Source organism: Pseudorasbora parva, chromosome 17 (genome assembly GCF_024679245.1).
Source record: "Pseudorasbora parva isolate DD20220531a chromosome 17, ASM2467924v1, whole genome shotgun sequence".
Classification (NCBI taxonomy): Eukaryota; Metazoa; Chordata; class Actinopteri; order Cypriniformes; family Gobionidae; genus Pseudorasbora; species Pseudorasbora parva.
This window is the reverse complement of record NC_090188.1, coordinates 26,863,779-26,877,245: the sequence shown is the minus strand read 5'-3', so window position 1 is coordinate 26,877,245 and position 13,467 is coordinate 26,863,779. Positions and strand designations below refer to the sequence as shown.

The following is a 13,467-nucleotide window of genomic DNA, read 5'->3' as shown; positions in this document are numbered from 1 at the left end:
TCCGGCAAAATATGTAGCCTCCTATATCCGACTGTATCTCTATGACAACTGCATGCGCTAGGGTCCTAACGTGACAGGGGAAGTTTCAAAACATCGGCGGGAGAACTGATTCAAGTTTCTTTCATTACAGTTATTTTATCGTTGTTTTGACTTATTTTAATTACAAATATTAATTTTACATTGCCATTTATACCGAAGCAATCCAGAATATCATAAGAAAAGTATGTGAGCGGAATTTTACCAACATTTTGTTTTGTGTTTTGATTTGGACTTCAGCTCCATTAATCCGCTTCTGTCACAAACACGTGAGTATCACTGTATGTTCTCAGCAGGAAAAATGATTCAGGTTTCTTTAGATGTGGACATTTTAACTGTTTTTCAGCGCTTTTTCTTTGATTTTTTTGTTGTTGCAGTATTTCATCGGAATGCAGTCCTCTAAATTTGTGGTCAAGGTATGTAACTTATCAACAATCGTGTCGATGTTATTGTTTTTTGTGTGATTAAATAGGTAATTAAATGTGTACGCCCATTTCCGTCACATAATTAAAAACCATGCTTTAGTAAATTAGAGTTATGACAAAATGTCGCTTTTTATGCCTTAACTTCATAATATAGCTTATAATTTTAGACTTCTCATAATTGCCTTTTTGTCAGAACTTGTATGTCATATTTATATGACCAATTTATGTCATTATGACCTATCTAATCATTTGGAATTTTTATGTCATCAGTTCGACTTTATGATGTTCGACTTGTCATATTCTGGCTTATGTCATAATTTAAACAATGGCATTATAATTATGCCTTTTATATAATTTATGACTTTATTTGACAATTTCTCCATTTTATGTTAAAATTATTAACTTAGCATATCATAGGTTCTATTTGTTATGTCATAAAAATGACTTTTTACTACGATGTAACGATACACTTATGTCACAATCACATACATATCACGATACTTAACTCACAATCCGAAATCACCAAGTGTAAATAGCAACTAGATTTTATTAACACTCAGTCAAAATAGCAATAGATTCTATTTACTAAGTGAAAATAGTGATAGTGATATATTCTATTTACACCATATAAAGTTGCAGTTCTTTGTAATATAAATAATTACATGTAATTTATACTTTATTTTGACAGATACATACTATTTGCAACTCAGTATTGTTGTACGTTAACAGGATGCAATAATAACAGTGTGAATTATTCTTTTATATTTAAATTATTAAATGGATGCCACCTTAAAGGAACACTAAAAGCCCTCCCTACACCTATCCCTAACCCTACCCAATAAATGCTTTTATTATAATTCAACATTTTGTTAGGCACTTTATTTCCACATTTAGAACATTTCCTTAATTTTGATAAATGCCTTTCTGATGTGATTTGTGATGAGAAAAGAGAGAAGAGCAAGCTCTGCAAAAGGCAGATTCAAAACCATGTTGATCGTGACAAAACAATGATACATTAGCCATATGCTTTACTGATTGCGCCACCGAGGATGTTAAATTACGGGCGTTTAAAAAAAAAAAAACTCTTGTTTGGCACAGCCAGACATTGTTAGGTGAAGCTAGTGTGAATAGCACTTGCCAAAAAGGCACACTATTTGCACTTAGTGTGAATAGACACCCCGTAAATGAATAGGCTTGGACTTGCTGGTACCTAATGCACAGGACAATGGTAACACCAGAATAAAAATATTCATGATTATGAAGCTGAAAATACACAATTATTTTAGACGTATATGCCTACACTATTTCACTGACTAGATATATTTTAAATAATGTAGGCGAATTTTTACTGGTATCATAAGACATTTGACATTGCCAGGTCCCGCAAATATTCCCCCATCACATTATTATACACTATATTCAACATTATAGTAGTTTAATGTAGTACACTGACACTAAACTTTTTTTTTTTCACATAGTATTTTTGTATTGCAATATATTGTGACACAATATATATATTACACCCCTTACACCCCGTTTAATTTTTCTTTCGTGGTGAAAATGGACTCCCATTCACTTTAGTATAACTTGATGCTGTATTGTAAGAAACCTAAAGAGAACTATCAAGACTCGAGATCAACTATTACGTTTCAGACCTGTTGAAAAATGTAGTAGGAGTTTTTTTTATATAGCGCCTTTCCGTAGCTCAAGGTCGCTTTAAATTGTATGTTACCATACATTTGCACACTCACATACACATTGCAAACACATAAGGCCACGTATGGCCACATTATCCAAAATACATATTAAATAGATATGTTTTTACTTAGGTCTTGAAGGTAGACAAAGATAAGATATACAAAGTGTAAGGGCTAGTGAATTCCATATTTAAGGAGCATTAACACTTAATGACCTTCCACCTACAGTGGACAACCAAAAACGAGGAATGGACAAAAGACCAAGCTCAGATGATCTACGGGATCAGGCAGGGCAGTAAGAGCCGAGTAGATCAGACAGATATGGAGGCGCAAGACCATTTAAAGCCTTAAATGTTAGAAGTGATATCTTACAGTGAATACGTGATGTCACGGGAAGCCAGTGAAGATCCTTTAGTAGAGGAGTAATGTGAGCAGAATGTCTAGTGGAGGAACCAAAATAATCTAACTGTACTTCATTTTCTAAACGCTAGAGGGGGTAGTCGCCTCAGCAAATGAGTGCTATCAGCATGCAGCTGTCTGAATGTATTAATTATGTAGTTTACAGAACTTAACTCCCACTTTTTCATGTTCTCTGTGTGCTCATTATGTGTTCGGCTTGCATTTTGCTACAAACCATGCAAAAAACAAAATCTTCCATATTTCATCATAGCATTATCCTGGATTATTTTCTCTACCACCAGTCACTTTCTTTTACGTTACATCCTAGTTTGATGTTTTTATAATCTATCCAGCTGAATGTCTCCTCAGGCTGTGTTTCTCGGCAGCACAGATCATGCTGGACCGGCCCTGTCTATTCATCCTCAGGCCAGATGAATGTCAATGAATGTCAGTGCTAATGCATGTCAGATGTTTCTATTAAGCGCTAGAAAAGCCCTGGGTCTCTTTCTTTGTTGATGTTTCATATAGTGAAGGCTTTAAGTCTAGTTTCTGGATGCTGCTGTGGATCGCACACATCCGTGTTTAGTGCCAGACTTTGGCTGCATATTTCTCTGTTTCTGTCTTTCTCACTCATCATCTCTCCCGTCTTTCTGTTTTTCATTGTGGGAGAGCACCACTCACCAACTTCACCCTCCCAGTCTGCACATAATGATACTGTTATATATGTTGCTCTCCCTGAGAAAAGAACTGTCATGCCCAACACTGTGACCACAGGGAGACATTTAAAACAGGGAGGCAAACAATACCACCAGCTGGCCCAGTTCTCAGCTAAACTCTTGTAGGGGAGCATAAGACCTGTCGATATTAAAATACTTTTATTCTTTTCTATCCCAGCTGAAGGGATAGTTTATCAAAAAATGAACTCATTTAGCCTCATGCCATTCCAATAGTACATGACTTTCTTCTGTGGATGGAACACAAAGGAGGTTTTAAAGAATATTTTGTCTACAAAATGACGGAAAAAAAAGTCATACAGGTTTGGAACAACATGAGGGTGAGTAAATGATGACTGATGAAAATGTAATTCTTGGATGAATTAACTATCCCTTTAAAGTCCCCATGTAGTCAATAATTGTATATCCGTTAAAACTCATCTTTGTTTGCAAAATTACATATGTAAAAGGGTTTTTTTTTCCAGTGAAAAATGTTGCTTTGCTTCATTTACTTCCTTTGCGTCATTTACCAGCAGTCATATCACCCCGTAGCCCAAGACTGGTTTCCCACTAAGACTAAGCAGGGCTGAGCCTGGATAGTACCTGGATGGGAGACCAACTGGGAAAACCAGGTTGCTGCTGGTAGAGGTGTTAGTGAGTCCATTAGGGGGCGCTCACCCTGTGGTCTGTGTGGGTCCTAACACCCCAGTATAGAGATGGGGACACTTAACTGTCAAAGAGCACCTTCCTTCGGTTGAGATGTTAAACCGTGGTCCTGACTCTGAAAATCCCATGGCACTTCTCGTAAAGAGGTGTAACTCCGGTGTCCTGGCCAAATTCCCTCGTTTGGCCCTTACCATTACCAATCATGGCCTCCTAATAATCCCCATCCACTGAATTGCCTCTATCACCCTCTCTCCTCTCCACCTATCGCTGATGTGTGGTGAACGCACTGGCGCCGTTGTACTGTGGCTGCCGTCGCATCATCCAAGTGGATGCTGCACACTGGTAGTGGTTGTGGAGAGATCCCTGACATGAGTGTAAAGCGCTTTGGGTGTATAGTAGTACATATGAAAGCGCTAAATAAATGCTTAATTTATTCATTCATTAATTTAGTATATGCAGAACCAGAACAAGTCAGTGCAACATGACATCATGACTTTGCATAAACATACATTCTAAAGCCAAGTGGTGTGTTATCTGTACGCATTTTTAGCTATCCGTGTGTATGTCTACACTGTGAGATTCCGCATGAATGTCTTATGTTTTATGTATCGCTGTCTACAATGTCGGACGCATAACGGTAATTAACTTGATTAGGCTTTGGCTTGACTACATTATCAAACAGTTAATACTGCATTGCTAATGTTACACAAACCATGTTCCTGTTCACCATCTCAGTCAGCACCCTTACGAACGCTTTGAACATCATAAAATGTTCATTATAACATCGTAATATACATCATAATATACTGAATTTATCCGCTAAATTTTTTAAATGTGCCAGCAGCCATATTACCCTGTAGCCCAAGTTTAGGAGCTAAGCAGGGCTGTGCCTGGTGGTCAGTATTTGGATTGGAGACCTCCTGGGAAAACTAGGTTGCTGCTGGAAGAGGTGTTAGTGAGGTCTGCAGGGGGCGCTCACCCTGTTGTCTGTGTGGGTCCTAACACCCCAGTATAGTGATGGGACACTGTGATAAAAAAGCACCGTCCTTCTGATGAGATGTTAAACCGAGGTCCAGGATGTTAAACCAGGATGTTCTTTGAAAAAAGTAGGGGTGTAACCCTGGCATCCTGGCCAAATTTGCCCATTGACCTCTGTCCATCATGGCCTCCTAATCATCCCCCATCACTCTCTTTTCTCTCCACCAACAAGCTGGTTCGTGGTGGGCATTCTGGCGCAATATGGCTGCCGTCGCATCATCCAGAATGGATGCTTCAAATTGGTGGATTAATGAGATTCCCCCTTCTATATGAAAGAAAAGCGCTATATAAATGTAATTATTACCTGTTTTTTCATATCAACAGAAAAATATACTAGGATAATCGGGCTTCACTTGAGATTTCACTGCTACGCAGCATAGTAATGCTATGCTAAAGCCCACCTGCATGTTGACGGCAGTTTGGTTCACTGCAGTTTTAAGGAGAAAATACTCTGACTGACTATGCTGACTTATGAATTTGTACATGATTTATCTCAAAGCATATTGAAAACACCACAGACATTTAAACAACATTAAAAACCTTATATTCACCACAGAGGGTCTTTGAGAAAACTAAATACAAGAAGTACTGGTCATTTTCTGGTAGGACGTTCCTTGGAAAAATCAACTCTTTTATATGTTCATTGTGCCCTATTTTTTTACAGACTTTTCTGAGTATAAGCCATTCGTAGATTGATTGTTTGAACATCCCGACCGGGCTGACACAGCAACAATAAGTTGGATGTAATTTTTCCACTGTGCAGTGCAGTTCATGTAGGTGATGAGATACTCCCACGTAAGTTGACTCATACTTCAAGACCCTGACTTTATCCTCAGTGCCTCAGAAGACACTGAATATTTACATAAGACCTGCCACACCACTCTGCTGTTATACCCATCTGGTGCAGGAGATGATGGGAGCGTGATTCTTTGTTTTTGAGTATGAACATTAAGTGCTGGGTAGTATGACAGATGTCTTGGCTCTGGTTTATGTGCTAGGTCGACTTCCCTGGTAGATACGGACCACACACTTGGACCTCCAAGCATCCTGTTACTGTCATCGAATCAAGGAAATATGTTGTCCTTTCTGAAACGTGGAGGGAAAAATGGGATGGAAGCAGCCTAACAGTCATGGGAGGATGTTATATGATTCTAATCATGTAGTTTTTAGAAAATGTCTAAGAAATATTCAGCTTTTTTATTTTTGCACGTTTAGATTCACCAGCTCAATGTTGGTAGTTTAGTGGCATTTATGATTAAAGCCCCAGTGTAATTAAGTGGACGAATGTTTTTTTTCCACTTTTCCCTTGATTTCTTCATTTTTACTAGAATTCTTGGGATCTTTCTGATATTGTTTGATTGTTTGTAGAGCTTTACCAGGAGATTTTCCTGCCTGTTCTTGCTGTTGGAATTTTGCTTCTGGGTTGTGTCTTTACTTATGAAAAAACTGAACTCCATTCAGGTGTGCTAACATTCAGAGATTAACTCAGAGAGGACCTCAGAGTTCCTAGAAATAAAGGCCAGCTTAGTCATAATCGCACTGATTTATTAGGGGTTGGTTTGTGTTAAGGTTTTCAAATCCCCCTGACGCTAAGCAGGGGCTCCAGACAAAAAAATAAAAATAAAAAATAGAAATAATTATGGCAAAAATAAGAAATTGCTGAAGTTTGTTTTGTTTATTTATTTTTTATACAATATCTTGATTCAATGAGCGAGTCTTATGAGCAAACTCGGTAATGCCTCTGAACTATTTACTTTTTTATTTTAAAGTGAGTGTTTCAAACTAGTTTGTTATAAAAAAAAATTATATATATTATTATTTATATATATAAATCAAAAATGTTTATGAGAGTCATTGGTTCTGGCCATCACAACTAATGCTGTGTTCATTGTTGCATGCAGCAAAACACTAAAATGTAATTAAAGAGCACAACCTCATGAGATACGACAAAAAAATAAGCTTTTAGATTTTTTTTCTATAACTACTTTAAAAAAAAAAAACATTTTTACAGAAAAAAAAATAAAAGTAGAAAATAAAAGCCTGTTAATTAATAAGTTATAAGTTACATTATCATATACAGTAAAACAATTGTAAATGGTTTAACATCTCATTATATGTAATTTTACTGTAAATAATTTTTTTTGCAATGAATTACTATATAATTTATAGTGGAAAAATGTTAAAAGATTCATTGCTTTTATATAAACTTGCTTTCCTCCCCATTTTTCAGTTATGTCAATTAATCTTTTCTTACATATTTTTGGTTAATATTTATTACATTACTTTAGTGTAACGTGTTACGCTGATGGTGTTTTAACAGTGTATATTTATTGCAGTGTAGATTTTCAATTATTTAGTCACCTTTTGACCATTTTAGTTGCAGTCTGGAGCCCTGCTAATTTTAAAACTTTGCCAAATAACTCATCCCACATTAGATTTGATATGCTGCAGATTTGAGTGATTTCTCGAGTCGTTTGTCTTGTTGAACAGAGGTGTGCTGCTATGTCAAATGCCATCGACCTTCATTGAAGGAGGCACCTGAGCCATATCTAGAGATATTTTACGGAGCTGGGGGCGGGCATTTTGTTTTTTAACTTGAACCAGTAAGAACCACCACAGAACACCTTAGCAACTGTATAGCAACCCTAACAGCCACTCGGATCACACATCAGTGTGTTGAGTTTTGCATGCAAAAATCTCGTTTCAAAAATCTCGTTAAACTTGTTTGTGCCTCATGCTCTTGCTGACAACGCTAATGTTGACCCTCTTGAAGGAACGCCAGGTGACTCACACCATACAAAATCAGCAAGTCAAGACTAAAGATTAAAATTTTTAACAGGCAACACCCATAGATCTAAAGAGTTCCCTTAGGCTTCGAAGACTGTTCGTCGACCTGCGACGCTCTTACAAAGACAAAGACGGAGCTAGACAGAGGGGGGAGTTTTATTGAGTGAGACTGCTTCTGCTGCCCTCTGTCTCTCATTCTCTCTTTCTCTCTCCCAGCATAAACATCTGTGGCTGGTTAATGTTAGCCCTGGAGCTAAGTGCAGAGAAAGGGGGTCTGGTTCTCACAGCAGCGATAGCAGTGGTAAAAGGGCAGGGATATGTGGTGGCGAACAGGCAACTGCTGCACAAATGCTTCTGGGCCGACTGCCCGACACTAATCAGAGAGTTAGGGCAGGAGAAATCTCAGTCAGGGAGGGTGAAACTGATAAGAGAAGGTAACGAGGGAGCATCTTGGGAACTGCAAGTGATGCAGAGCAGAGCCAGGAGTCCAAAAAGCCGAAAGCAACCTGGGTTTGCCTCATGTGTTTTCTTAGCGATTGGGAGTAAAAAATAGCACCGCTTAGCCGTGGACTTCGGTCAGAATGGCAGGGACTGATTTGGTACTGCTCTGTTTTATTGTTTGTTTGGTTTCAGGGCCTTTGTTGTGTGTTTTTGGCAGGTCATGCTGATCTGATAAAGAGTGAAAGGTAAGAACGAGTTTAATCGGGAGGTTATTGACCTACAGAAAGCCTCAGGTGTTCGAGGATCAACAAGCAAAAGGATGTAGAAAAAGAAAAAGAAGCTGGTCTTTGCCTCAAGCCCTATATACAATAATATAGTGAAAGCTAAAAAAAACCTTGTATGATCATATCTGCAAAGGACTTCCTGAAGACAGTATCATTCTTCCTCTAAAATGTGAAAGAACTGTCAAGACGTTCATTGAGCAGCAGTAAAGGTTTGTTAAAACCATTGCAGGTGTTTAACATAAGCAGACTAATAAATCGCATATGGATAAAAAATTAAAACAGCACAATAAAAAAGAAAAGAAAAACAAAAGAAACTTCACAGAAACCTAATTTACATTTTAGAGTCTGCCAAGGGATTGTTTAACAGAGGTTGTGTGGCGGTCTAGCGGCTTATGTCAGAGATCACCTCTCGGTTCAGCTGTTTTCTGGCAGGTTTTTCCCCCCTGAAAGGCTTTTCTGTAAAGACATTCAACAAAACCGTTGCAAAAGTAGCTGTTGCAAAACTTATGTTTTAATACCCTTCTCTGCAAATATAGCTAAGGATTTTCTTGTTTACTGCCATAATAAAATACTTTGGATGGCTTTGGAAGTTGTTATTGGATGAGATGTTAAACCGAGGTCCTGACTCTCTGTGGTCATAAAAATTCCCAGGATGTCAAAAAGAGTAGAGATGTAACCCCGGCATCCTGGCCAAATTTGCCCATTGGCATCTGTCTATCATGGCCTCCTAATCATCCTCATACACTGATTGACTTTGTCACTCTCTCTCCTCTCCACCAATCAGCTGATGTGTGATGGCCGTTCTGGTGCAATATGACTTCTGTCGCATCATTCATCCAGGTGGATGCTGCACATTGGTGGCGGTTGAGGAGATCCCTCCCTTCTATATGTAAAAGCGTTTTGAGTACCCAGAAAAGCGCTATATAAATGTAACAAATTATTATTGTGAAGTTTTACAAATATGAATCCAAATCTGTAGATTTCTTTTATTGTAGCATGGTAATGCAGCAGTTTAAAGGAAGTGTATGTAAGATTGTAGCCAAAACTTGTACTTTAATCACTATCCCCTCTTCCCCTCCCCCTTGACTCGAGGTTGCCAGATAGGCTGCAGAAACGTTTATAGCTGCAGCTGTGGTAAACTAGAGCAGAGCTGGCAACCCAGATGCTGAAACACTACTGACTTTGTGATTGGTCGATAGGTGGAGGGTGGCGCTTCAGGCCAAAACACAACATGTCAACATCAACATCAGTTGAGGGCTGCAACAACAACTTTTAAGTGACAATATCCTGGTCGGACTACTGTTGTCAGTGTTATAAGTATTTAAAATTAACATGATTTCTTAATGTCTAGTGACATATCAGGGCCATTTTATGAACAATTGAAATGCATTTCTTACATACAGTTCCTTTAACTAGGACAGTTGTTAAATTCACAAAAGCTCCCAATTGAGTCTATCTGACTCTTCCATTAAATCTACCAGGTGTCTTCCCATCACCTCCTTTAAAGGGACAGTTCATCCAAATGAAAATCCTGTCATCATTTACATGTTTCTTTCAACTGTTTTTTTTCTCCATGCAGTGAAAGTCAAGGTCCAAAAGAAACTTTTTTTGTGCAAAATATCTTCTTTAGTGCTTCATAGAAGGAAGAAATGCATGCAGATATAAAACAACGTGAGGGTGATGTAAATTATGACATGATTCAGTTTTGGGAGAACTATCATTAATACAAATGGCACTAATCCTTTCCCGAACCTCATTATTTTTTCCAATCACTGGATGTCCAATTGACTCAACAGCACATTTAAAGACAGACCCCCTATATTAGGCAAATCCATTTGACTGTTTCTCTCTGTCCTATAGTCACACAGGGCTTGGAAAAGCCAAGTGAGCATGCCTCGCAAACACTGGGAACATTCCTACAGTCGTCTGTAATGGCATATTTCGGATTTCAAAAAGAAAGTGGAGAAAAACAGAACAGCATGCGATTAGTGTGGCGTTTCCAGAGGCAGTGTAAAAAGACATATTATGGGATCATCGAAGCCAAGCTCCTTTTCACTGCCTGATTGACAGTTCCTGTCCATCCCCTCCGATGCTTTCCCACGCCACAGTAATTGTGAAAGGCAGTCAGCCGAAACCACTGGTCAGTTGCAGAATGGGCACAGCACAAAGACGTGAGGAGAAAGCCACCCAGTGTTTTCTAAAAGATCTGCTGTCCTCCATATACACTCATACATAAGGATGCCTCTGTTTCTTCTTTTAGCTCTTGTCTCCGCTTGCCCACAAAGAATTAACTCTTTCTTGGCTTCAAACATTGCATAAGATAGATAAGATTTATCACAGATATTGGAATGAATGTATCTGTAAGGATCTCATTGAAATGAAAACAACCTTGACACAGATCCTAACAGAGTTGTCTCATATGTCACCACCTATATTTAAAGCCGCTTATCAGTACAAAAAAAAAAACTCTTCCATATTCTGACACAAGGGGGCAGCCTGTCCCTCAAGTTCAACACAGAGCCATCAAACTAACCCTAATGTACACAAAGCAGCAATTAAAGGAAAATATGCTTTCATGTCAAAAACAAAGCTATTTGGCAGCACGATTTGGCCTGTCTGTGTGCTAATAATGTGCCGTAATCCTGCTTGACTGGAGATGAATTCGGAGGTTAGAAGCCAAACGAGAATGCTGGAGACGTTTTATTTACTCAGTCGCTGTAGATTCCTCCGGTATGGGGAGGCATAAATCATTGCTTATGTGATGAGTGAGAAAGAGACAGAGATGTAAAGAGAGAGAGAGAAAACGAGTGTAGCCAGAGAGCGGTGCTGAACAATGGGCTTTACCCAACACACCCTTCTTCTAATTCGCTTTCTCACGTCATCCTTTCCCAGCTGGCCTCGGGGAAACACTGACCTAGGGCATTACTGCCTGGCCTGAGCCACTTTAGCTCCCCTCCAGAGCCCACTAAAACACACTCGCTCATTCGTGTTCTATCAGGATTTTATCAGGCACTCTGGAAGTGCTCTAGAATGTGTTCTGGACTGTGTCTTGAAAAGGGGAATTTCTTCCTGTCTGCTCCCCTCTGATGTCATCGGCCCGTTCCCCTCACAGTCTATCAAGCTTGCGTCCCCGCTGCATCAATGCGGCCGCATCTAGCTTTGAGCTCAGGTGTTGACATGCTTCAGCGCCGGCTCCTCTCCATCCTCTTGCGGGTGGTCCGTTTGAGCGGACCGGAGCGCAGTGACAGGCTCGCTCTTGCGCTCATGTGTAAAACATAATCAGGCCAGTGTGGAGTGGAGATGTAACAAGTGCTTAAACGGCCGCGACGGCTCTGGCTCTCCTACTTCGCCGTGACTTATTGTCCCTGACGTGCTGACGCAGCGCTCCAAGAATCCCACTCTTCGGATGAAGTTCTGCAGCCTCCCTGGATCTGGCCCTTTTCTCGTCACATTTCCATAAACGAAGAGGTTAGCAAGGTCATCCTTTAGCCAAGGCTGCAAATCCTCTGCTGTGTCAGTCCTCCATACGTCTTTGGTTTTAACACCATCATCTCTGAGATCAAGTGTATCTGGTTACTGACATGATGCTAATGAGGTGCGTTTACAAAGCTTGTAAAACTGGTGGGCAGAGAGGGGGGTAGCAGATGCACAAAGACAACAGGAAGAGGATGGTGTGACTTGCCTTCAGCTATGGATTTGAAGGTGTCATTTAATCAGCTCAGTGATAACTTCTTTTTGTTGTATTTAAGACCCCTATCTTTTTCTCTTTCTCTCTCAAAGTGTGGGAATTTCGCCGTTCTAGTGGATCTTCACATACTGCCCTTAGGCGGCCAAGACGATGCCAGCTGGTTCTCTCCAGAGCACAGGAAGGTACGGGAATTAGGGTGTGTTTCTGTTTGTTTGTGTATGTTCTCTTACGCTTCAATTGGCTGATACCGAAATCTGGTATTTGGATCTACTCTTGGGGATCCCCCCCATCCTCCTCCTGCCTTTAAAAGATATAATGTTTTCATTGGCCCAAACAGCCGAAAGGCTTTGAATGATTTTCCCTCCCAGGTTTAACGCTACGTGCAGCACTTCTAGTTAAATTTGAGCTCCATATAAACATTTTAAGACGAATGTATCCTTAGGAGGTTTGTCTTTGTTTTCAAGATTGCAAATATGTACACAAACTCTTATGCTTTTGTATTCACAGGAAGTGGGCTCCCTGATAAGAGATGCATTGGAGCCCAGGGTGAGGCAGTTTCAAGAGGCCAGATACCAGAAGATCCAGCCCAAAACGAAGAAAGATTTCACCCAGACTGCCCCGCTCTGTCTTGAAGGTATGGCACACATGCATTGTTCCAAAACATCCAAAAGCGCATACTGTCTAGTAGGTAGGTACTTTGCGACCATTAAAAAAGTGTTCTATATAGTATGAAAATGGGTAACATAAATGAAATTCAGATGTACTATACCAGCCATGTTGTCACTGTCATGTGACCTATCATTGTCAGTTATCGCTTCACTGCCATTCACAACTTCTCTTTAGTGAATTCATCAGATGGGCACTTCAGAGTCTGCAATAGGGGTGACAAAAAATTTATATCATGATATGAGTAATTTTATTTCACTTTAACAATATACACTAATCAGGCATAGCATTATGACCACTGACAGGTGAAGCGAATAAAACTGATTATCTCTTTTTACCACGGCACCTGTTAGTGGGTGGGATATATTAGGCAGCACGTGAACACTTTGCCCTCAAAGTTGATGTGTTAGAAGCAGGAAAAATGGGCAAGTATAAAGATTTGGCCGAGTTTAACAAGATCCAAATTGTGATGGCTAGACGACTGGGTCATATAGCATCTCCAAAACTGCAGCTCTTGTGGGGTGTTACCGGTCTGCAGTGGTCAGTATTTATCAAAAGTGTTCCAAAGAAGGAACAAGCGGTGAACCGGAAACAGGGTTATAGACGGCCAAGGCTCATTGATGCATG

General features: G+C 39.7%; 1 protein-coding gene across 2 annotated transcripts in view; it reads left to right on the top strand.

The window, feature by feature from the left end:
• Window positions 1-68: 68 nt before the first annotated feature.
• The window catches only part of slx4ip (SLX4 interacting protein), a 61,932-nt gene continuing 48,533 nt past the window's right edge, over window positions 69-13,467 (top strand). Inside the window, exons 1-4 of one of the 2 annotated variants that reach the window (XM_067421521.1) lie at window positions 69-305; window positions 383-452; window positions 12,267-12,356; window positions 12,682-12,808. In XM_067421521.1, the coding sequence (XP_067277622.1) occupies window positions 426-452; window positions 12,267-12,356; window positions 12,682-12,808 (244 nt within the window). In that variant the 5' untranslated portion in view covers window positions 69-305; window positions 383-425. The remainder of the gene's footprint in view (window positions 306-382; window positions 453-12,266; window positions 12,357-12,681; window positions 12,809-13,467) is intronic. The other variant, XM_067421520.1, reaches the window with a different exon arrangement.